Source organism: Miniopterus natalensis, chromosome 3, assembly GCF_054644295.1.
Source record: "Miniopterus natalensis isolate mMinNat1 chromosome 3, mMinNat1.hap1, whole genome shotgun sequence".
Lineage (NCBI taxonomy): Eukaryota > Metazoa > Chordata > Mammalia > Chiroptera > Miniopteridae > Miniopterus > Miniopterus natalensis.
Genome location: NC_142083.1, coordinates 65,783,187 through 65,809,871, shown reverse-complemented (window position 1 = coordinate 65,809,871; position 26,685 = coordinate 65,783,187). Strand labels below are relative to the sequence as shown.

The 26,685-nt window shown below is 34.8% G+C and overlaps 1 protein-coding gene across 4 annotated transcripts in view; it reads right to left on the bottom strand.

Moving 5' to 3' along the window:
- The window catches only part of DMXL1 (Dmx like 1), a 123,779-nt gene extending 97,389 nt beyond the window's left edge, over positions 1 to 26,390 (bottom strand). The window contains exons 1-6 of one of the 4 annotated variants that reach the window (XM_087815506.1): positions 26,211 to 26,390; positions 12,317 to 12,442; positions 9,273 to 9,344; positions 7,724 to 7,802; positions 4,429 to 4,561; positions 115 to 181 (exon numbers count right to left, since the gene is read on the bottom strand). In XM_087815506.1, the coding sequence (XP_087671632.1) occupies positions 115 to 181; positions 4,429 to 4,561; positions 7,724 to 7,802; positions 9,273 to 9,344; positions 12,317 to 12,442; positions 26,211 to 26,297 (564 nt within the window). In that variant the 5' untranslated portion in view covers positions 26,298 to 26,390. Of the gene's footprint in view, positions 1 to 114; positions 182 to 4,428; positions 4,562 to 7,723; positions 7,803 to 9,272; positions 9,345 to 12,316; positions 12,443 to 26,210 lie in introns of those variants that run through there. The other 3 variants (XM_016204603.2, XM_016204604.2, XM_016204605.2) reach the window with 3 other exon arrangements.
- Positions 26,391 to 26,685: the final 295 nt, after the last annotated feature.

Genomic DNA, 26,685 nt, shown 5'->3' with positions numbered 1-26,685 from the left:
TTAAACAGAAAATATTTTCAACTTAAATAAGTAAAGGAATAAAGCTGATTAATGTTTCTGAAGTTTCAAAATAAACCATAAACACAACTTGGTAATAGCATTTTCATAAATTACCTTCCCAGCAGTGGCAAAAAATTCTCCATCTGGTGAAAATTTCATTAAATGAATTTGGGAAGAAGTTCTGTAAGAGATAATGCAATATTACTCCACTAAACTATATTCAGCAATTTCTTCAAATGATAAAACTTTCTGACAACACAGGTTTCACACTCTCAGGTATAGCTCTTAAATATAAAAATATCCATGCATAAGAATCATGCAAGGAACAACTTGTCAGTCTTTAAAACTTAAGACCAGCCCTGGCTGGTGTGGCTCAGTTGGTTGGAGCATCGTCCAGTACCCTGAAAGGTTGAGGGTTTGATCCTCAGTCAGAAAGCATATGGGAGGCAACAGATTGATGTTTCTCTCTCACACTGATGTCTGTCTCTGTCTGTCTGTCTCTGTCCTTTCCCCTCTCGCTAAAAAAATAAAATAAAATAAACACAACCTCAAGTGAGGATTAAAGAATAAATAAATAAAACTTAAGACCAGAGTCATATCTCTCATTCCCTTGGAATGTGAAAGCATGGTTGTATTTTTAATCTGGAAATCTAAAATCGGGAGCCATACATAATCTGTATTCCAAAATACATTCTCATGGACAAATAAATATTTTAAAATGAATTCTGCCTTAAGGTAGCATTTGACTAATTAAAGATTATGTGAGGGTTAATAACCATCATGGACTCAGCCTGCCAGCTTCACCTGTATACTTGGTGAGTACTTGCTTTTCTTTTCCAAGGAGCTTTGACCCATTTCCATTCATTGCCTTCCCTTCTGGCTACCCTTTTCGTACCCAAGTTCATGCTTCAATAGATTCATCCTAAAATTATTTGTAAAGCAGGCCAAAGAGGAATTCTGTCATAGCTCAGTACAAATACAAATAACTTTTTCCTGATTTTAAATGTAATAAATACATAATAGAAAATATTGATACAGATGGATAAGAAGAAAATGAAATCATCTATAGTTTCAAAGATACCATGACACTGATTCCAGGCAAAACCACTCTTCACATTTTGATATACAGAATTCCAGAAGCTTCTGTCCACTCTCCTACACTATCTATTTCCTATGGGAAGGTATAGGGGAGGAGGGGATAAAAACCGAGGTCATATTTACAACTTGCTTTGCAAAATTTCTTTATTTAAAAATGTTATGAACAGTTTTTCATATCAATATCTGCACTATTTTACTGGCTTATGGTATTCAATTATTCTATATATTATATGCAATGATTTTAAATAATTTAATAATTCACTGCTGTTTTCTTGTTTTCCTGCTTTAAAAATAGAGGTGGAGCAATGAACACTCTTGCACATGCATTTTTATGCATCTCGTTAGCCCTAAGGATGTCCTTAAGACAAATTATTAAAAATTCCTGGTCTACATGATTGTAACCTTGTCCTTACTACAGTCTTTTCTCAAAAGAGCAGCTAAAACGGTCTTTTAAAAGGGAATCAGATCTCAGCACTCCCTCTGCTCAAAACCCCAACAGCTCCCAACTCAGAAGAAAAGGCAAAACCCTCACAATAACCTATAAATGGACTCCTGACATGGATCATTTCCCCTATCACTCTTCACCTTGTTCACTTTACTTCAGCCACAAGCTAAGCAGTCTTTGCACTTGATGTGCCCTCTGCCTACAACATTCTTCTCCCAGAGATATGTATGCATGGCTTACTGCCTCACTTCCTCCTGGTCTAGACTCAAATGTCACCTCTAGTCTTCTTCCCCTTACCCTACTTACTTTTTCTCTATCCTACTTACTAATCTTCATTTACACATGCGGCTGATGTTTTAAATTTTTTGCTTGTATCTACTAAGTTACGGAGACCTATTACGTAAGTATAGTTAGTATAATAATCTTCAACTAATCCTAAATCAAAACTTACAGTTTCTAGTTTTATGGCTTTTCTGCTTACTTAAATAATAAACAAGCTCAAATAAATTATTAGTAGGTCTAGTCCAAGTTATTACTGTATACTCTGATCTTAATTTAACTTAAAATTCTTCCCCTCTCCCAAATAAAAACACGTAACACATTCTCAGTTTAACCCATGGAAGCCTCTTACTAGATCTGCAGTGAAGGCAATATAACACTTTGCTGCTCCCCTCTTCCCAATTTTCTAATGAAAGAGTCCAAAACAAAGCCATAGCTCTTTCCAAAGAACTGTCTCTGCAAAATCCTATTCTTTCTTCACGTGTTAACCCTTTTTAATACCCATGATCTAGCTGAGGGGTGCAAAATACACAGAACCAGCTCCTTTGTAAATTCTATACATAGGAGGTCTGCATTACTCGCACTTTGGTACCTGATATATATCTTATTATTGCTTCATATAAAACCAACTCAGGAAGAATGGCATTTAACATCCTATCACAGCAGCTTACTGGTTATTGTCTATCTCCCCCCAATCTGTTCACTGCTATATTCCAAGCACTTTTACACTGCCTGGAACATGATAAGCATTCAACAAATATTTGTTGAATTAGTGAAAACTTAAAATTGATATTAAAGGGTATGAAAAAAATTAAGCCTGCTAATTCATACTCCCAAATTGCTCTCTAGAAAGACAATACCAATTGCACTTCCTTCTTAACAGTACATAAAAGCAGCTGTTTCTCCAAACACTCACTAGTAACAGGTATTATCCATTCTCTTTCTGGATATTTCACATTTCTTGATGTCAAGTGAGGTCAATCAACTTTTAATATGCTTATTATTCATATGTACTGCTGTTTAAAATTTTTCTCTTCATTGTCCATTTCTGTTTATTATTAAGATATCTGTTCTTTTCTAATTTTTAAGACCTTGTTTTAAAAAAGGCATTAACCCCAATTTGCAAATATTTCCTCTCAACTTTTTGTTTCTTTTCCTTATGGTGTTTTTGATTTACAGAATTTTTTTTACTCCTCACCTGAGGATATTTATTCCATTGATTTTTTTTAAAGAGAGAGAAAGGAAGGGCGGAAGTGGGGAAAGAGAGGGAGAGAGACACATCAATCTGAGAGAGACAAATCAATTGGTTGCCTCCCACATGTGTCATGACAGGGGCCAGGGATCAAACCTGCAACCCAAGTGTGTGCCCTTGACTGGGAATAGAACCTGACACTCTTCAGTTCTAACCACTGAGCAACACCAGCCAGGGCTACTAAAATTTTTTGTTACAGTAAAAACTATCAATTTTTTCCTTTCTTTTCCTTTTCTTTCCTTTCATTTCTACTTTTGGTATCATACTGAGAAAGTTTTTACCTGACTCTAAAGCAGCACTTTTCATCCCATAGCAGAACATAATGATAAATATTAGCCATATAAGTAATTTAAAATTCTCTACTAGCCACATTTAAAAAAGTAAAAAGAAACAGGTAAAATTAATTATTTTATTTAAGCTAATATATCAAAAATATTATCATTTCAACATGTAATCAATTCAAAAATTGACAGGGTAATTTGCATTATTTTTTGTGTGCTAAGTTTCTGAAATCCAGTGTGTATTTTATATTTATAGCACATCTCAATTTGGACTAGCTGCATTTCAAGTGCTCAACAGTGATTTGTGGCTAGGTGCCGCCATACTGGACATGGTAGCTCTAAAATGAGAAAATTCACCTATGTTTTCTTCTACTATTTGTTTCATTGTATAGAAATTCAATTTTTCCTTCCTTTGACATTTATTTTGGTGCCAGCTATGAAACAGACTCTAACTTCATTTCTCTTCCATGGAGCTGGCAAATCTGCCCCACCGATGTAAAATGCCACCTTATATATTGAATCTCCATGTATAATTGGGCCTAATCCTAATCTGTCTGTTCTTATATCAACGAGATCAGCTGTGGCTTATGATTCATTTTCCTATAGTAGATGTCTTTGTTCTTTTTTTCTTTACAGAATTTCCCATATTTGTCCTTTTAAATGAAATTTTAGTACTGCGCTCAAAAGTAGAATTCCAATGGGCTTTTGACAAAAATTATGTTCAATAGAAATTATTTTGGGAAAAATATCTCTTCACAACAGAAAAACTTTCATTCAAAAGCATGAAAGGTAGCTTTCTCCTTTTGTGTAACTTAGCAAATTCTATTGACTGATCTTCATATAGGTCTTACACATTTCTTAGGTTTCTTTGTAGATGTTTTACTCAACAAGTTAAAAAAAATGAATGTAGAACATGGAAAATGGTAACTCCTCTGTATATTAAAAAATGGCATGTCACAATAAAAAAAGTCAATACTTTTTATGTTAGTGTGGTTTTACACAAACTAAAATGCATTTATAATAAAACCACATGGAACAGGCTTGTCAGTTTAACCCTCTAATTAATTGCTTACTTGCAATGCCAAATGCATCTCCAATCCCCAAAGTTAAGATCTGTTTTATCTGGATTTTCATCTTCAGTTGGCTTCTCCAAGTTAGCATTGGACCAGAGTTGCAAACAGCTAGAACCAGTTAAAAGACGATTGCCTAAAAATATATATATTATTCACCATTTATTATTTGGTATTTAGTTACTGAGTTAAGCTACATACTCAATAGTTTCATATAACACTATTAAGATAAACAACTTCTAAAAAAAGGCAAATAAAATTAGATTGGGGGGAGAGAAAGTAAAGCAGCATTTTAATTTTGTTGAAGCGGTTTAGGAAAAAAGAAAAGAGATCTTATAATCCCCCATTCAACAAACATTTAATGAGCATCTTCTTTGTATCAGGCACTGTGTTATGCATGAAGGATACAATGACAAATATAACACTGTCCTTTTTCATAATGAGTTTACATTCCAGTGGAGAAGTACTATGAAAAGCAAGAAGGCATGCAAATTCAAATACATTCCCAAGAATGGCTTGTAATCTGGGATGAATAAAAAATAAATTGCATAGTAGACCTGTAAAAATAAGTAAGGTTGGAAAAAAATATTTGAGGTCAGATTATGAAACATTTTTGATGTTCATAAGGAGTCTGGAGTTTGTTATAGGTACTTGGGAATTAAAGGTTTTTAAGTGGGAAGAGGAAGTTTACATAAGTGGATTTGTATTTGAGAATAAGGGGTCTCAACTGGGGGGAGGGGTATCAACAGAAAGACTTGAAGCCTGTGTACTTCCCTTCATTGAGATATGCAAAAGTTATATGTATGGTATGTACATTTTTCTAGAGAGATAATCCGTAATTTTCACCATACTTTCAAAGATTCCAGTACACAAAGAAGGGTAAAGACCCATTTAGAAAATAACTCTAGCCATAGACAAGACTGGGGAAAACATAAGACAGAGAAACCTGGTTAACCAACTGTAATAATACTGATGGGAAATCATGAGGATCTGAATCAAATATTAAAGTAAGACAAGGATTTGAAAGCCATTTCAAGAGTAGAATTTTCAAGGCTTAACACCAACTAAAAAACAGAAATACAAAATAAGTTTCAGGGATAGATTTCAACTTTATGACTTGGATAACTGAATAGAAGATTATGCTATCATCCAAACAAGGAAGATAGAGGAGGTGATGCGATTTTTGCCAAAAAGCTGATAATAAAGCATTCACCTTGGCTATGGATTGGTGTTTCTCTGGAAACATCATTTTATTTCAAAAGGAAAGTGGGTCTGTCCCAAAACATAGACTTTATATCAGAAATCCCTGCGTCTAATTCCCAAATAAGTCACTTAATTAGCCATTTGAATTTGATCAGGTTGGGCAGCTTTTGAGCCTCAATTTTCTCATCTATAAAATTAAAAATGTGTATAGAGTTGTGGTAAGGAATAGCTACAATATGTATAATGTATTTAGCACAGGCTAGGCACTTAGCAGAGGCTCATAAATAGTAGCAACTAGGTGGAAAGTCTCACAGGCAGATAAAAACAACCCAGAAAGTACTAGTGAGACGTTCCATTTAAATATGATTACTATTCCACTGTTTAACTTACCAAGAGACACAAGTTTTCTTTTTTTTTTAGATATAATTATCATATAGCATTATATTAGTTTCAAGTGTATAACATGATTCAATATTTGCATATATTGCAAAATGATCACCACAATAAATCTAGCTAACATCCATCACTAGTTACAACTTTTTTCCTTATGATGAGAACTTTTAAGATACTCTTAGCAACTTGCAAATATACAGTATTATTAACTATAGTCACTGTGCTGTACATGACATCTCCAGTACTTTTTTATTTTATAACTGGAAATTATTATCTTCTGACCACCCTCACCTATTTTTCCCACTTTCCACTCCCCATCTCTGGCAACTACCAATCTGTTCCCTGTACTTATGAGTTTGGGTTTTACAAATCTTCTTTAACATAAACTGAAAGTAAAATTATCCCATGAAGGATTAAGAATTTAAAACAGAATATAAAATAACCCCAGGTATGTAATGAAATAAAAGTAGGTAAAGTATGGTATCAAATATATTGATTTGAACACAAAGGGCAGAGGTATGGATATTAAAACAGGGCAGGGGGTATAAAAAGCCTAAGACAGAAAATCTTACAACTTAAGCAAGATGCAATAGTGGGTTTCGAGACAACACAAAAGCATTATAGTCAACTTACTAACATCATCTGAAAAAAATTTTCTTTCTATACCAATACCTGGCACATAAATATATAAATGCTGATCAAAACCAAAATACTAGTATTTCATGTAAAATATTTAAAATCTTTTTATAAATAATTACAAAGTTCATTTGCAAAAGTAATAGTTATACTAATAACTCCCAAATATTTATTATAGCTATAATCTATTCTTCAACTGAATCAAGAAAAATAAACTTTTATGTGAATTTTCACTTAAAAAAGATAATGGTCATAGCTGTTGTGAACTCACTACTAGATATGTTAAAAGTAAGTAATTATCTTTTAATACTACTCTGTAATGATGATTTTAGAAGAATTTAACATTAATTCTATCCTCAAAAACACAGGTGGGGAACCTTTTTTCTGCCAAGGGCCATTTGGATATTTATAACATCATTCGAGAGCCATACAAAATTATCAACTTAAAAATCAGCCTGCTATATTTGGTCAAACATTTAATTAACTCACCCCTAATGAGATAGCTGGAACTGTTTCTCTTTGGTGAGGCTTTGGCAGGGCCAGACCAAATGATTTCATGGGCATATATGGCCCATTGGCTGGATGTTCCCCACCCCAGCTCTAAAACATTAGTACCAGCAGACCATGGGAACAAAAATTCCAAGCAACTGCTACGTCATTACTAAAAATATATATATATTAAATGTTTTTATTGCAGTTAATATGATACTTCAAGTATACAGTTCACTGGCTAATATTTCCATAGGACTTTATCATTTACCAAATACTTTCATATATACTGCCATACATGACCATTAAAAACTATTTTGTGAAATAGATATTATCTTAATTTACAAGTGAGTTAACCATTCTTGATCTGTTAAATATTCTGTTTATTATCACAACAGGTATTCCTCCTATAGCTGGCATCTTCATTTCACCATAAGGTCTAAAAGAATGCAATCTGTTTTATTACTTTTGTGTTCCCCACAATCACACAAAGCAGAACTGAAATACATGAAAGTAATAACAGCAAAAGCCTAGGCAAGTGATATTTCATTTCAGTTAATCATGCTTGTGTTCTTACCTGCGGGATCCCAAGTTATATTGTGCGCTATTGATTCCAGAAAAAACTGACCACTCTTCTGCCATTGACTATATAATTCCTAAAATTTAAAGAAAGTCATTTATCCAATTATTATTGGTATATTTTCTCTGACAAATATATTGAGTATTACTTGAAATACATTGTTCTGAGAGAAGCCACCACCTTTAAAATTTATTTTTAGTACTGTCAATTACTAATTCATAAGGCGTTAAGAGCTTTTAATAAATGGATTCATTAAGTAATGTATAAACACAAATAAAAATCAGGGGAGAATTGTGGACTCCCCTTCCATGAAATTTCAAAATGGAAAAGCAATCCAGAGAAAATATATTTCATTAACACAAGGTAGAGAAAATAATGCTTCCACCTAAGGAATCAATAAAGCTGGTTTTACTCTTAGTTCTGTGGCTCAATAGCTGTTTCATTGGTCAAATCACATTTCTTTTTGGCCTCTGCTACCTTATTTATAAAAAAATAATAGCTGCAAAACTAAACCAGAGGGAATATAATATGCTAGATACTAATGAGCAAAGTGAAAATGAAAACTATTAAAAGATATATAAAGGTATGTCTGTTATTAACACTGTTTAATCTTTATATTTAACAATTTCTACACAATCTCTGACGTCATGTCATCCTTACAATAGTCCATGAAGAATGAATAGATAGTAACCAATTTCAGAATTGAGCAGAGTCTCATAAAGCTCCTTACTTAGGATCAAATAGCTAAAAAGCAGTAAGAGAAATCCCAGTCTCCTACTTAGGATCAAATAGCTAAAAAGCAGTAAGAGAAATCCCTATCTGACTCCTAATAATTGCTCTTTGGACCACACTAGACTGATCCTCTTACGATTTACATCACTAGTTTAATCTTCAGTGGAGATGGGTAAAGTAACCTGGTCTGTCTGTCAGACTTAAAAGCATTAAAGCACCCAAGAAATCTACATAACTTCAATATTTATAAACTACTGTTTTAACCAGCTTTCAGAACTATTCCTGAATATATTTTCTTTATTTAAAAAATTCTCTGGCCTGTTAACAATTATATTACATGATATAATAAGTACAAGAAAGTGAGTCCTGAAGGTATGGTAAGACTGCAATTAAAACATAACTTTAAGAACAAAATATATAAGGCAGAAAAACTATATAAAAGTAGATCATAAAAGCAAAGGATAAAGTGTCACATATGACTGGACAATAGTGTTTGCACTAGCAATAACTTTATTATAATTGCCAAACTTAAAAGTTGTTGACTCTTCAAATACAGAAGAAAAAAATGTCAGAAGGAAAAAAATAAAAATATTTCAAGACAATTCACTGGCACAATTTAGTTTAATTCCATTTCAATAAAAGACTTAACATGAAAGTTAAGTCTTTCATATTTTTAACATGAAAATGGCATTTAATTATAGTGTATAATTTATGCTGATTTATTTGATGATCACTGATTTTGTACTATTAAAAATAGTATCTCTTAATACTTAAGACATTTCAATTCCTAAAAGGAAAATGATAAATTACTGACCAAATTTTTCTTTTGCTTCGGTAGGTTAACTGGTTCAAAAACAGAGATAACATTTCCATAGGATGCTGCAATCTTTTAAAGAGAAAAATGAAAGAAAAATTATGGATGTTAACTTACTTATGAATCAAAAGAGCAAAAGAAATGAATAGTATAACTTAAAACACGCCCACATGTGCAATTTCATGCACCAATACTTGAAAATGTCAGTTTTAGAGACCACTATATCTAGATCAGAATCCCAGTACATTCTATCACTAACTGTGTAACTAGTAAATTAATCTCTCTGAACCTTAGTTTCTCTATCTATATTTATAACATGTATAATACTATCTTCCTAACTGAATTATTTTGAGGACTGAAACTACACTGTAAATCTAATATATCATTATAAGAAGCATAATAAATGTTAATTCCCTTCCTCAACAAAAGAATTATGTATTGATGTATTCCTTGTCAAGTATAAAATTTGGCATGACTTAAAAACGAGTTTTTAGCTCACCTATCCTCAAAGTTCACAATTCTGTGAGTATATATGTAACTTTTTAAAAGTATAACTTAGATATGTTCCTTTATGAGTGTAATTTTTTTAATATTCCATTTTATTTAAGTATGTTTAAAATTTACTCTTAAATCAATAAAGCATAACCCTTCCAGGCTGTTTTATAAGGTAGCTATTACTAAAGTTTGAGTGAGTCATAGATGAAGAACACTGAAATATCAGAAAACAGATAAAACGAATAAATTAATAAGGAATAAAAATAAGAATATATAATGTAATGAAGGGAATAAAGAATGAAGATGTAACATACATGTGGGGAAAAAACCCTTTCTAAGTGTTCTGAGGAGTTCTTATGATATAGAAATCATCTGCACTGAGTTGGTCTGGTAGGGAGTGTTTTGTTTAGACCTTTCAACTGTAGGTAGTATTTCTTTAAAGGACAGTAAATATTCAGTTTTTAGAAATAAGGCACAATGTAAACACAAGCATAAAGACTAAAAGAGGCAATATATGTTTGGAGGTGACTGACCACCAGCCAAGTTAGAAGAGTGTCACAACAGAATAACAAACATGAGGCCAAAAAGGCAGGTTTGAGGCGGCTGTGCAGAGCCCCACGACAAGGTGAACATTAGAACTCTCACAAGGTAATGATAAGCTAAGAATGTTTTTTAAGCAAATGAATAAGGTAAATGCGGATGAATTTTCTCAGGAAAATTAATCTGGTAGTACTACAAAGAAAAAAACAGTAACGATAAAATACAGATGCCTATGGGATCAAGCAGCATTTCCTTCCTAAAGGCACACAGAAGTCCCCAGGCACCAGACCCTACAAAATTTTCATCCTGATACTTGAAGGAATCATTTGATTATACTGATACTAGTAAAAAAAAAATTGCCTTTAATCAGAATGATTATAAAACCAAATGACCTCTTCATTCTAACTTCAACTGTCATGTAATCTAGCTTATCACAAAAAGATAACTCACATTGGAAATCATTAAAATTAAATTTCCAATTATTAACCAGTCCTTTGTGTGCTTAGATGGTATAAGTGAGTTTGTACATAAAAATGAAGATTACAGAATGGCAGAGCTAGGAGATCAAACAAACATGAAGAAAACAAGAAAATAAAAAATCTCAATAATTTTTAGCATTCCATAATGAAGATTTCTGTAGTACAGTAAGAATGAAAAGAGTGAACAAAAGAAAACTATATGAGAGACACTTGTAACTATATTAAAGGGAAAGAAACACAGGAGTAACAAAAAGAAGAATAGTTCATATCCTGGCTGGTGTTGCTCAGGGGTTAGAGCACTGGCCCTCCCACCAAAGGGTCTCGGCTTCTATTCCCAGTCAATGGCACATACCTGGGATGTGAGTTCTCTCCCTGCTCCCGGTCGGGCCATGTGTGGGAAGCAACCAGTCAATGTGTCTCTATCACATCAGTGTTTCTCTCTCTTTTTCTCTCTCCCCTTCCCTCCCTCCCTTCCACTCTCTCTGAAAAAGCAATGGAAAAAATATCTTCAGTTGAGGATTAACATAAAAATTTTAAAAAGAAAGAAAGAAACAAGAGTAGTCCAACAAACAGATAAAGATTGCAAGAGTAAAAACTCCTTACCAAGAGTATCTTTAAACTAGGTCCCCAAAAAATAACTTTTCAGACTGGCAGGTCTATTAGAAATGATTACATTTTTAAAAAAAGATTGGGTTCACTGCGGTTCCTTACACAAAACGTTCTGGTGGAATTCATATAACTGAAGTATCTAAACATCTAGCAAAAAAAATTAAATAAATTTGTAAAGTTCATCCCAGTCTGGCCCATAGGCAACCATACCTAGGCCTGGCCGCTATGCCTATATGGTGCTATATTAAGCTATATACTATGTTGCCTATTAGTTATGACTCTTCCAATTCTGGTACTATAGTGAACTGTATTTAACCTGATGTAGCATCACATGCCGTTTCTTTTGTTGTTGCTGTTTCACTTTCAAGGTTACTTCTTACTTTTCATATGCAAAATAAAAATTTTCATTTTCCTTATAGACTTTCAATAAATTAACAAAAAATTATACACTTTAGAAGAGTTTATCTTCATTTTAGTACAAAGTTTATCCAGAAGTTACAAGAAAATAACTACCAGTTTGCAGACAAAGAATAACTCTAACAAATGATTTCTCTTCAGTAGTTTATTTGCAAATAGATTCCGATTATTGTCATTCCTGTCCCTCAATCCAATCAATTTTTAAATAAGTAAGCTTTAGACCAGTTATAGAGGTAATAAGTATTAAAGTTCTTTGTCAACTCATAGAGAAGATTATGCTTTGTTTCAAAATTATATAAGAATAGAATTCCTGAAAATCTCAAAAATACAATTGAGAGAGTCAGGGACTTTGTTCCCCATGGTGCATCTTAGAGAGCCAAAGAAATTTGCAGCTACATTGTCCTTGACACAAAGCAAGTCTCTAATTCAGTAGGAAATATACTTCAGACTATCCTGGCTAACCCATATTTAAAATTAATCTCATATTATCACAAGATTACAAACCTTGCCTTGTTGCATTGAACAGTCTACACATCCTACTTGAATATTTCCATGTTTAGCTCCTGGGATTATTTGCAATCTTTCAAAATCACTTCCCAGTATAACAATGTCACATCCAGATGCATAAGCCTAAAAAAAAGAATAAAATAAAAACAATAAAATTGTCAAAAAAATATTTATCATGTAAAATGCTGGCATTAAACATTACATTTTAACAGATTAATTTTAAATTCTTTTTTAAAAATCTATTATTTGAGAAAATTTCATTTACCTCCCATATACAGTCCCATCAGTAAATTCAATCAGTTCTATCTGCAAAAAAATACAGTTCTGTTCACTTTTTCCTTCTCCACTGAATGCCACTGCCCTTGTCTAAGCTTATCTCTTTCCTGCACTATTGTTAATAGTCTGAATGCTTCCATTCTTGCTTCCCTCTATTTTCTTTCCACACAAAGACAAGAGTAATCTTTTAAAAATGTTTATTATACCAAGAAATTTTCCCTGTTTAAACCCCTTCAATAGTTTCTTGGAATAAAATCTCAACTCCTTACCATGGTCAATGCCCTAAATAATTGTCCTAATTCTCTAAAACCATCTCAAGGTTCTCTTTCCTTTCCTCAGTTGGCTCCTGGCCCTACATTGCCCTTCTTTCTGTTCCTTAGGCATATCAATCTTTTCCACCTCAAGGAGGTTTATCTGCCTTTTATATCTGCCTGGTCTTTGTCTAGCTAGCTTCTTTTCACCACTCAGATCTCAGTTCCTCACCTACCCCCTCTTCCCGCGCCCCTCTCTCTTTCTCTTTCTCTCATTCTTTTCCACCACATTACTAAATCTTTTTCTTTGCACATATCATAATTTGTAAATATATTTCTTATTATCCATTTCTATTACTAGACATTAAGTTTCAAGACAAAAAGGGTTTGAGTTTATATTGTTCTCTGCTCTCATACCCAATTCTAACTGAAGGGCCTGCTTTATAAATACCTAATGGAATAAATGAGGTATTTAATTTTACAAAGACAACTACCATAACCAAATGAAATAAAAAGGTATATAGTTCAAGGCTTGTTTGGCAAGTACTTTATAGCTCTTTTTGAATTTTACAACAAGCAGAATTCTTCCAACCAGAATTCTTTCTGTGTTCTTTTCCTCACCTTCCTAGACCACAGGAGTTTCTTTCATTACAGGGTTCTTGGCCATCCTAAAATTCACATATGCAGTGTAACACTTATAATAAAACATCTATCACATGCTGTTTTCCATCCTGATAAGTTCCTAAAGTTTTAATAATTTTTCATTTTCTCATCTCATCACTTTTGCACATGCATATATACCTTAATGTAAAAAGGATTATACTTTATACTTTATGACTTTAATTCCTACCAAATCCAAAATGGTTCTGTACACATGCTACTAAAAAATATTAGAAAAGGCACTTGAGGGAAGATACAATGAATCTGCTCACATTACAAACAAGAAAATGATGCCTAAATAGGTTGATATAACTTCTTAGTGGAAGAGTGGGTTTGAGAATCCTGATCTCTTGATTCTTGATCTAGTGTTATTTCCATGGCACTACGAGGGCATTCCTAATTAATCATGCTTGCCTGAAATTTTCCTAAAAGAAATTAGGGATAATCAAGTCTGGTTCCACTAGTGTCACATAGTGGAAAATATTAGCTCAGTATACAAACAAAAAAATCTCATGATGGTCTGCTCACCTATATAAATACCCACAATATGATCATAAGTCTTGTCATGAGACTATTAGCAAGAATAAGTTCTAAAAACCAATTTATTGCCTGGCGGGCATGGCTTAGTGGTTGAGCATTGACCTAGGATCCAGGAGATCGAGGTTTGATTCCTGGTCAGGGCACATGCCCAGGTTGTGGGTTAGATCCCCAGTCAGGGGTATGCAGGAGGCAGCCGATCAATGACAACTCTCTCATCATTGATAATTCTCTCTCTCCGTCTCCCTTCCTCTCTCTGAAATCAATAAAGATATATTTAAAAAAAATAAAATTAAAATAAAAACCAATTTATTTCTAGAAAAATTTTCATTCATAATGCTCTAAATACCTTAATATTTTAGAAATTGATTTTTTTCAATATTAAATTTTGATTAAATACTGTTTGTCACTGTTTCCCCAAAATATTGTTTTAAATTTTGAATGTTTACAACTTAGATTTCCTCATCATTATATATTAAAAGTTTTCATAATTTTGCTTTCCTTTTGTTATACCTGAAATTATCTACTTACTTTCAGATATTGTGTTGCAACTATTTTTGTCAACAATCACTCTAAATTTTCCAGAAATCTACATTAATCCTGAAGTACCTCACAAAATTACTATTTAATACAACAAGTATCAAACATTTGCAGAGTTGAAAAATGTAAAATTTTCTCAGAAATACACTTAGCCCTATAGAGAGGAAGATGCCAACTTATAATACAATTAACCCTTGATCATTCAAAGACTTATACATTCTGGATTACCCCTGTTCTTTTGCGGCTGCTATATTATATTATCACTTGACTTTTATATTTATATTGCCATCTACTTTTCCTTAGTGACAGTACTATAACGTGTAAAGCTGTCTCTCTCCAGTTTTGGCAAACTTTAAATCCAATGTAAATTATTGATCTTAATCTGGAATATCTCTCGTTCAGTCCCCACTTTTTCTCTCAAAGTTGTAACTAATGTATGGCCATAAACTAGTAGATGGGAGAAAAATGGATTAACCAGCTACACTCCACATTTCATAAGTTAACTATTATGCTTTGGGCTTATAATAAAGATCCTCTGGTTTTCTTGACTATCGAATTTAAACACTTACAGTTTATTTGATTTGTAATTAAATGCAGGATGAAGAAAAAACTCAAGCCATATTTGCATTTTGTTCCGTTTCTTCATCACTTACAAAAATTTGTTAACTGTCTCCTAAAAAAGTCCTGCTATACAGAGAATACCAGTTGAATAAACTATAGTATATATCCACAATGGAATATTATACAGTTGTAAAAAGAATGAGGAAGATAACTATGAATTGACAATGGTGTGTTTTCTAGGGGACAGTATTAGGTTGGGGGGAAAAAAACAAAGTACAAAAGTGCTATATAGTATATCATTTTTTGTGTAAGGAACAAGTTAAATAAGAGAACATACATGTTTCTGATTACAAAAAAAAACACAGGAAAGATAAAACTAGGGAACAATCAAATTTGTTATCAACAAAGGTGTAGGGAAGGACAGAGTGGAAGGGATATAGGAAAGAATGACATTTCTTAGTATAATTTATTATATAGTTATTGTTGCCAGAGGATTGGATGAGTGGAATTCCTCCATTGGTAGTGGGAGTGGAGTTCTTGCAATATCTTCAGAAAAGGAATTTTCTAAGACTTGCACAGAAGAATGAATGATTGTTATTTGTGTGGAATTATATATCCCTTGGTTTGAAAAGTCCCATGTCTATTAAACCAGTCCTGGAAAATATGTAGCTCGGTGTTCATTAGAGCTAAAAGCAGGGCCAGTGTCCAGAGTTTCCAGTCCATCGTGGAACTGGGTCTGAAGCAGCATCAGGCTAGTTAAAGTTCATTAGTCCATTGTGTGGAGTCCACATGGCTGTGGGCCACATGGGCGAGTACAGACCATGGGAGCCCACCAAGCCAGAAGTCAGGCACAAACAGCAAGAAAGACAGAGAGCTCCTTTTGTTAAGTATCTCAGATTTTGTACCCTTGCAGTAGCCACATCTATTCTGGGCAACTGACACTCTCTCTCAGGTGTGACTAACAGGTAAACATCTTCCCACGTCATCCAGACCTTACTGGACATGTGTCTATTGTCCAGTCCCTTCCCCCATCGATCTGCAGGGAACAGACTTGGAGAATGTTAACTGCAGCTTCCTGGCAAAGCTGTATAAATGGAATGCCTATATTATCTAGTCTCCCCTTTGCTCCTTTCCTGTTAAATAATAAGCAGGTTATTATAATGGTATCATTATGACTTTTGAAAATATATTAATATCATACATATTTAAAAAATTAAATCAATCAGAATGGTGGGGAGGGCAAGTAAAAGAAATGAACTAACTTCATTTCAAATAAATACTATAGCCACACCTAAAGAAAGAAGGCAGGAACAAACTAAGTAACTTATGAATACAGAATTTGACCATATACTGTATTTTGTCTTGGGAAGCTAGAAGGAAAAACTAGTCTTCCTCCTGTGCTTCTTCTTTTCTCTCATACTACTACCAAAGTCATAAACTTCTGAGTATTGTGTGAAGGTTTTAACCACACCAAGAAATTCTGTGACAACAACTGGATGTCCTATATTTTAACTCAATTCTGACACTACCTAGAGACAGCATCAGATTCCACATGTTAAGGGCTCAGTCTTAACTGAGCCTGCCCTCTACTTCAGATGCTAATCCCAAGGACCCCAGATTACCCATAATTTCTGTCCAACTTCGCTACAAATTGGAGGTTTCAATGACCTCCTCCTCCTTGGATTCGATTATTTGCTAAAACAGTTCACAGAACTCAGAGAAACACTTAGTTACGTTTACAGTTCATTAACCAATAAAATACAGATGAACAGCGAGATGAAGAAATACATAGGGTGAGGTCTGGGAGGGTCCCTAGCACAGGATCTCCACAGTCCCTGTGGAGTTGGGGTATGTCACCCTCCTGGTATGTGGAGGTGGTCACCAAAATGAAAGCTTCCCGAACCCCCATACTGTTGGAATTTTATGGAGGTTTCTTCATGTAGGTATGATCAATTGTTAACTCCATTTTCAGCCTCCCTCTCCTCTCCAGAAAATGGGGGGCAAGGCTGAAAATCCCAAGCTTCTAATTATGGCGTGGTCTTTCTAATGACCAGCTACCATCCAGGAACCATCCAGGAGCCCACCAGTTGCCTCATTAGAACAAAAGATGCTCCTAGTGTTTTTATCACCTAATTTATAAGGGTTTCAGAAGCTCTGTGACAGAAACAGAAAGAGCGAAATGGAGGTGGCATAGAGACCTATACAAATATTTTCTATTACCTCTCAGGCAAGGTAGGGTGAAAAAATACAAACAAATTCTGAACTCTTTTTGTAAGTTTTTAATTGTAGTGGTAAGGGCAATGTGATTCAATAACTATTTTGTATATATTATAGAAATGAGCCACTGTTCTCATTGCATAAGAAAGAACAAAGATATGAAATGGGGGAAGACGCAATACAATCGTGTAAGGCTGGATTGGAACTGGAAATATTGATATAAAATCATGGTTTCCAAAATATACATATGGTTAAGTTCTCACTTAACGGCACTGATAGACTCAGTGACGTTAAGTGAAACTACATACATATAATGAAACCAATTTTACCACAGGTTAACTGACATAAACATGTTCCTATGGCATTTAATCAATGTTATAACCAAATGGTACTGAATGAAATGATATTATTCAAAGACCTGCTGTATTTTCATGTACACATGAAAATATGTTTGTATGTGTATATGTTATGTGTGTATGCTATATGCATATACATGTTTATATTTGATAGTTCTGCCCAATGAAAGGGCGAAGAGGCACACATTCCTGTAGCAATGAAATCATCGAGCATCTGATCTTGGTCTCTAATATCATTCCTTACTAAAAGAAACCAAGGCTTCTATAATTACAGGGCTGGTGTAGGGTAGCTATAATGAGCCCAGAATACCCTGCTATGCAGGAAAGATGGTAAGTGTTAAAAAAAAAAGGGAGGGGGGGACCAGGTAAGAATCATCATCAATGGATGCTTAATCCAGGGGGAAATTATGATGAGGATGAGGATTATCTTCTGCATGGTCATAAGGTATCCTTCACATACTGCTTATTGTTGCAAGTATGTAATAGGCGGGTGAGGGGGGTAACCAAACCAGTTTACACTGGAAACATTGGGCAACACTTTGATGGATCATCAACATTAATATCAGTGATTACAGATATCATGAGTCTCAAACTGTAATACCCAGAGAAGGATGCAACATCATTTACATACAATTGTGCCCAAGAATACATAACCTCATTCTAATCAAGAGGAAACATCAGACAAACACAAAACGAGAAAAGGTTCATTTTTTAAAAGGGAGAGGGAGATACTACACTCTTCAAATGTCAATGTCAAAATGAATTTTTTAAAAAAGGAACAAAAAAATGATGCTAAAGAGACATGATAAAATATAATACTAACAAATCAATTTCAACAGCACATTAAAAAGATCATACACCATCATCAAGTAGGATTAATCCCTGGGATGCAAGGATGGTTCAGTAAAGGCCACATATGACAAGCTTTCACAACTGAGTAATATTGTGAAACCTTTCTTCTAAGATCAGAAGCAAGGCAAGTATGCCTACTCTTACCATTTCTATTCAACATATTACTAGAAATTCTAGACAGAGAAATTAGGCAAGAAAAAAATTAAAGGTATCCAAATTGAAAAGATATAAAATTGTGCCTGTTTGCAGATGACAAAATATTATATAAAGAATCTAAAGACTCCACCAAAAAACTTTTAGAACTAATAAATGAATTCAGCAAAGTTGAAAGATACAAAATCAACACACAAAAATCATCATTTTTCTATACTAACGACAAACTATTCAAAAAATTTTAAAACAACCTAATGTATTATAGCATCAAAAAGAATAAAATACTTAAGAATAAATTTAACTAAGGTGGAAGATCTTATCCACTGAAAACTATAAGACACTGATTAAAGAAACTGAAGATAACACAAATAAATAAAAAGGTATTTTGTGCCCATGGATTGGAAGAATATTGTTAAAATGTCTACTGTACCCAAAGCAATCTACAGATACAATGCAATCCCTAGCAAAATTCCAATAGCATTTTATAAAAAGGAAAAAATCCTGTAATTCATATGGAACCACAAAAGATCCCAAATAGCCAAAGCTATCTTGAGCAAGAAGCTAGAGTCATCACACTTCTAGTTTTTCAAACTATATTACAAAACTATAATAAAACAGTACAGTACTGGCATAAAAACAGGCACATAGAACAAAGAAACATAATCACAAGCCCATACATAATAAACCCAAGCATATATGATCAACTAATCTTCGACAAACACATCAAGAATACAAAATAGGGGAAGAATAGCTGGGAAAACTGGACAGCCATATGCAAAAGAATGAAACTGGACCCTTATCTTACATCATACATCAAGTCAACTAAAAATAAAGACTTGAATGTAAGAACAGCTACTATAAAACTCCTAGAAATAGGGAATGAGCTTCCTGACATTAGTCTTAGTGAGGATCTTTAAAAATTTGACACCCAAAGCAAAAATAAACAAGTGGGACTACATCAAACTAAAAAGCTTCTGCGCAGCAAAAGAAATGATCAACAGAATGAAAAGGCAACCTACGAAACAGGAGAAAATATATATTTATTTAAATCTTCACCTGAGGACATGTTTTTATTAAGAGAGGAAGCAGGAGAGAGAGAGAAACATAGATGTGAGAGAAAAACATCAATCAGTTGCCTCTGTATGCATCCCAACCAAGGATCAAACTTACAATCTAGGTATGTGCCCTGACCAGGAACTGAACCCACAACCTTTCTGGTATAAGGGACAATGCTCCAACCAATGAGCCACTTGGCCAGGGCTGGAGAAAAATGTTTATAAACCATATCTGATAAAGAATTAATATCCAAAATATATATAGAATTCATACAACTCAGTAGCAGAAAATCAACCCAATTTAAAAAATGGGCAAAGGACTTGAATAGAAAATTTTCCAAAAACATATAAATGGCCAGTAGATACATAAAAAGATGTTCAACATTACTAATCATACAGAAAACAAAACAAAACCACAATGAGCTATGACCTCATATCTGTTCAAATGATCATAAAAATGACAAGAGAAAGCAAGTGTTGGCGAAGATGTGGAGAAAAGGGAACCCCTGTGCCCTCTTGGTAGAAATGCAAATTGGTATAGTCACCATGGAACACAATATGGAGGTTCTTAAAAAAATAAAAAATAGCCTGGCCAGCGTGGCTCAGCAGTTCAGCATGAACCTATGATCCAGGAGATCACAGTTCGATCCTCAGTCAGGCCACCTGCCCGGCTGCAGGCTTGATTCCCAGCAGGGGGCATGCAGGAGGGAGCCGATCAATGACTCTCTCTCATCATTGATGTTTCTATCTCTCCCTCCCTCACCCTTTCTCTCTTTCTGAAATCAATAAAAAAATTAACTAACTAACTAAATAAATAAATAAAATAACAAATAAAACTATCATATGATCCAGCAATCCTATTTCTGGGTATATATCCAAAGATGATGACATCACTATCTAGAAGAGATATCTACACTCCAATATTAATTGCAGCATTACTCCCCATAGCCAAGACATAGAAACATTCTAAATGTCCATCAACGGATGAATGGATATATATAGTGCATTATAATTTGGCCATAAAACAGAAATTCTGTTGCCCTGGCCAGTGTGGCTCAGTAGTTGGAGCACCATCCTGTGCACCAAAGGGTCGCAGGTTTAATTCCAGGCCAAGGCAAATACCCAGGTTGTGGGTTTGCTCCCCAGTCAGGGCACATGCAGGAGGCAACTGATTGATGTTTCTCTCTCACATCAATGTTTTTCTCTCTCATTCTCTCTCACATCAATAAAAAGATCCTCGGGTGAGGATTTAAATAAAAAAAAGAAATTCTGTCATTTGTGACAACCGTGAGGGCACTATGCTAAGTGAAATAAGTCAGACAGAGAAAGACAAATACTGTATGTATGTGTAATCTAAAAACATTGTACTAATAGGAACTGAGAACAGAATGGTGGTTGCCAGAGGGAGAGGAGAGAGGGAAATAGGAGATGCTGGTCCAAGGGTACAAACTTACAGTTATAAGATGAATAAATTCCAGGGATCTTATGACAGGATGGTGACCATAGTTAACAATACTGTATTGTATACTTGAAAACTGCTATGAGTGTAAAGCTTTAATATTCTCACCATAACAACAGAATGGTAATTGTGAGAGGTAAAGGATGTGTGAACTAACCTTATTGTGGTAAACATTTCACTACATATATATATAAAATCATCACACAGTATACCTTAAAACTTACACAATGATTTATGTCAATTATATATCAATAAAACTGAGGGAAAAAGAGAGATAAATCTGTACAGATAATCCAACAAGGTATCATCCAAAAATCACTTGACAGAGACATATCCTCTTACAGCTAACTCTAATAATTATTAAAATTAATTCAAGTCTCTAGAGTTTCTACAACATAATGAGGTAATAAGGAAGTACGCACACACACACACACAATAAATAGGGAAAACAATCTTTAATTTAAAATAGACTGTGTGTGATTTTAAAATAATCTACCTGCCACTAAATTCTTTAATAAAAATAATCCATCTACCTTGTTTTAAATAAAAACCTACACTGTAACACAACATATAATATTTCTAGAACAAAATCTAAAGCTAGTTTTACAGATTTTTCTTAAATAAATTATTCTCAAAAACTCATTTCAAGGTGCCCTGACTACATTCTGGAAGATTATCAAAACCATAGGAACAGCACTGGTTTATCAAATAAACTGTCATGCTACTTACTCTTCAAAATTAATATGCATATATTACAGTTGGTACACCGCTGCTTCTGACTGTAATCAAAACAATCTATGACTAACCAATGAAAATTAAATTGACAAATGAAAATCTTTATTTTCATTAGGTTTACTAACTTTGAGACTAAATGAGATGCACAGGAAGAACTGAGATCATATGTGTGCTATCAAGCATATAATTAAAACATGATTTTTAACTTTAAATTTTGGCAGACAACCTTCTATAATATTCTAAACTTCAAAAATTACCCAACATTGTAACAGTCAGTATTCTAATTTGGAAATCCTGTGATTCTGTAAAACATTCAGATTTCCTGTTTTTATAGTTATATTTTAACCAACCATATCACGTAAATAAATATTCCAAAGAATTTCTTCCTGGTATATTTCCTGGTTAAATAACTTACATTTGGTATGTTGTAATTAACATTATTCTTGCTTTTAAAAACGTTAAGAATTACTTCACTAACCTTAAAGGCACTTTAGTACTATTTAAAACACAGTATTTTAAAACAGGCCAAAATTTTAAAACAAAGTCTAATTTAGAACTCATAATGGCATATGAGTACCACAAAAATCTATGTCCAAGTTCGAACAGGATTAAACTCTCCTCCCCTCCTGTATTTTCTCTGCCCACAAAGACCTACATTGCCCCTCAAGAAAAGAATATTTCCATCCTCCCACTTTTAAAGGATTCTCTAAAGCAGCTATTTTCAACCGCTGTGCCATAATAATTTTTAAAACATGCAATACCTTAATAGTCAGGGGCACTAACCTCTTTTCCCTTAGATTGTCAAATAAAAAAAATGACAACAGACAACACAACAATAGCCATCAGGTGTGAATGCCCTGTACTGAACCATAAATACATAGGTCATATAATGGAGTTACATCTTATTGGTCAAGTAGCATAATAAGGTTGCATCTGATTGGTTAATTCTTGGTACCAGAAATCCTTATATATGAGTACAGGCACCTGACTTTTTAAAAAGTCACTTTGGAGTAAAAAGGGTAGGTAATTATTATTTTTTTTGTAAATCAGCTATTTTTTGTCAGGTCAGCAAAAAATATATTTTTTGGTATGCCACTGAATTTTAGTAATTAGTTTATGTGAGCCATGAGGATGGAAAATCTCAGCTCTAGAGTGAGCAAAAGAAAAAGTTAAACTAAAGGATGCTTACTATGACAGAAAGTTGAAAAAGGAGAACACTAATTGTCAGTCAGTCTCTTGACTTCTAATATGGGTATCCTGAGCTGGGAAAACAGAGTTTTCTAATCTAGACCTATAACATGTTTACTTTCCCTCCTACAGGTGTTTAAATTCCATACTAGACACAGGAAGTCAAGTATTAAGACAATCTGCCTCATGGAAATTACTTCCATTTCATTCAAAACTGTTTCAACACTAAGAATGAATAAACTACAAAATGAAAAAAAGGAAAAAAAAGGAGTCCAAAAAGTGTAAAAGAACCTGCGCTGGATATAAAACTAACTGTAAGAGACTGGCCTGGAAATCAGATCCAGGTAATGATTCTACTATTAGGTCTCATCAGTACTTCAATCACTGTTCTAGATGCTTACAATGAAATTGTGGAAGACATATACAAAGCAAGACTGGTTAATGATACAATGAAGTCCAAATAAAGCGCTTTGAAAGTATGAAATAAGATCACTGCCTACTAGAAGCTTTCAGACTAAGAGCAAAGTCAAAATAATTTGATGCCAGTTTAAGCAGTAAAAAAGTATCTATCTAATCCTTGGATATACTAACTATATTAGTAATTGCATATTTTAAAATCTAGACTCTGTGAAAACTGGCATTCAATTTCATTTCCATTTAAAACCTGTCACACTTTATTGGGAAAGCAGGATCTCAACTCTTGTAATCCTTGGAAACCAGAACAAGTAAAATATCTGCAAACACGCAAAGGGAGGTATTACAAACATGGGACTGTCTTCAGAGAAAGCATAACATACCAGGAGGAATAAAAATTCTTCATGAGGGACTGCAAGAGGAAAAGCCCATGTCCTTAACTCAAGTAAAACTGAAACTTAGAGATACTTTTTTTAGTCTGCACATACCACACACCATTAATGTTTGCCATTTTCCTATCAAAGGAAAAGAATTCAAAATCCAAAGAGTTTAAAAATAACATTCAAATGGTAAACAATAAATAGATTCTGCTTTTAACATGAAAGAAAAATGGGTAATTTCAAGAGAGGTAAATTTAAGATACATATAGCGTCCAGGAAACTGAGGGGAAGAAATTTTAATTTATAACAAAACTATCAACGTAATGTTAATGAGTCAGGGATGAATTGGCTGCAAAGGAAAAAGGTGATTGTTATCGCTTCTCAGCCTTTTGGCTAAGATCAAGTGTAGGAAAAAGGCGATTGTTAATCCTTAAACTACCACCAAACTATAGCGAACTTGGTCTCTTTACACTGAACAAAAAAATAAAATTATTTTTACTGTATTTACTAGAATGTTTCCTGAGATCTAGAAGAAATCTGCAGTAGGCTTGGTGGGAGAAGATTAAAGCCTGGTCTATGGAAATGGACTTTAAAATTCAGCAGGAGGGAACAAGTTACATGATGGTGTAGGGTAACTATATAAGGTTTGGCAAATTAACTCACCTCTCCTTTAAAATAACATGGAGGCATTCATCAAGGTTTTATATATACTTTATATGGGTCATCTAGGTATATAAATAGGCCAGCATATTGTATATGCTTTGAAGTTCACACCACTACCTAGATTCTTAACACTTTTTTTTAGAAAAAATTCTTAGAATTTACATAGGAGGAAGCACTCATATAACTTTGGGAGATGGTAGAGAATGCAGTGTTACCATCCTATAATCTCCCACTAGGAAAACCTCCTTGAGTAAATGCTGTTTATTTCCTCCCTCTAAATAGCAAGAGCAGAGAGCAACGTCCAACTACAGTTGCTCACTGAAACCCTCAGAGTTCACTCTTCTGAGTATTCTGGCAAGGCTAACATTTAGAATTAGAATCTCTAAACTGCTAAGGTCAAGTGCAAGCTAAGGTGTGCATGTGTTACTCTACTGGGAAGGTACAGACTGCTTTAAAGCAAAGTATTTGGTTGGCATAGATCTAAAGACACAATTCAGGAATTAAATGCCTGCATCATGTTAAATAATGACTATTATTTATTCTGACTAAGACCCCCCCAAAAAGTCAAAAGTAGGCAGAAAACGTGGATACCAATCAAGCTGTTTACTTTGTTTCACTTATTTATGTGAACTTTAGTTTTACTTTTAATGACAACTAAGTAATAGCTACACAAGAAATCATCAGCACTGTATGTTTAGATATAGGGTATCATGTGAATACTGACTTTTAGTTTGAAGTTATTATAAGAACTATAATTAAGGCAGAAAATTCCACTATACTTCTAGTAAGTAGGCAGAAATGTGGGCCGTCTTCCTTCCAATATCTGGGTAAGACTAATGAAAAACAAATCAATTTCAGTAAACCTTAACCTTGAATTACCACTACATACCAAAAAGGAGTTTTACTCAAAAACAGTAATACAACTTTTAGTAATGAATGTGAACAATCTAAAATAAGTAGGTGTCCCAGGATTACTGAACTGTTACATATGGAATTCAAAGGGCAGCAGGAGTAAATTATTTATGAAATATTTTATTTTCTAAAGTTATTCCTCAATGAAAAGCACTGTTTTCACTGTGTTTTTAACTGGTACTAGTTGTTAACAATTAGTAACTGTTTGAAGATACCCACTTTTTCTAACTACAAGGATACCTGACCTTAACTTAGAAGAAGAAATGAAGTCAATCCCAACTATTTCTAAACTTGACAGTTTTAGCCTATGGAGCGGGGTAATAAAAAGCACCTCCCCCTCCCCCTGAAAACATTACACAACGATTTTTGTTTAAACGACTTTGGCCAACCATGCCAGCCCAAGGACGTCAGATTAAACACTTAAAATATCCTACAGAACATTCTAACTTCAAGTTCAGGCTGTGCGCAGTGTGCACCTCAGTGACCGACAGGTTTCTGCCTCTCTCTGACCCTCTCCAAGGCCAGGTGCGCCCGGCCCCAGGGGGCGGGGACCTCTGAGCAGACCCAGGGACCTCCGCCGGGGCCACGACGCGGTCTCGGCGTCTGCCCGTCACTCCCGGCCGAGCCCGGCTGACTCGGGGACCGGACCCACCAAGGCGACGCAGGAGCCTCCCGTACTTACCGTGAAGCGCTGGTCGCCGACGCTGCCCACGGAGAAGCAGTGGTCGCCGGGGTTCACAGCCCCGGTCAGCACCTGGTGCAAGTTCATGTCGGCGCCTTAGTCCAGCAACGGACACCTCGGCCGGCTCATGCCCGGGATCAGCGGCGGCTTCCCTCCCTCCTTGCCTCAGGGGCGGCGGCCGATCTGGGGCGGCGACCGCGGCAGCGACGGGCGCCAGGAGCCGGAGCCGCTCAGCCGGGGCCCGCAGCTCATCCCGAGCCCCGGCAGGCGAGGCCTGGAGGGGGCGGGCCGGCGAGCGGGCGGAGCGCCGCGCTAGTCGCGCACCTGTCACAGCCGGCGCAGGCCCAGGTGAAGCTTGCGGGTCGCCTCAGCGGCGGCGACCGCGGCTACCTCACCGGCCAGGAAGGCCGCCCTGTCCACACACTTCTGGGGTCTGGGTGGGTGGCAGTGACCAGGCCCGTGTGGAGGACGCAGA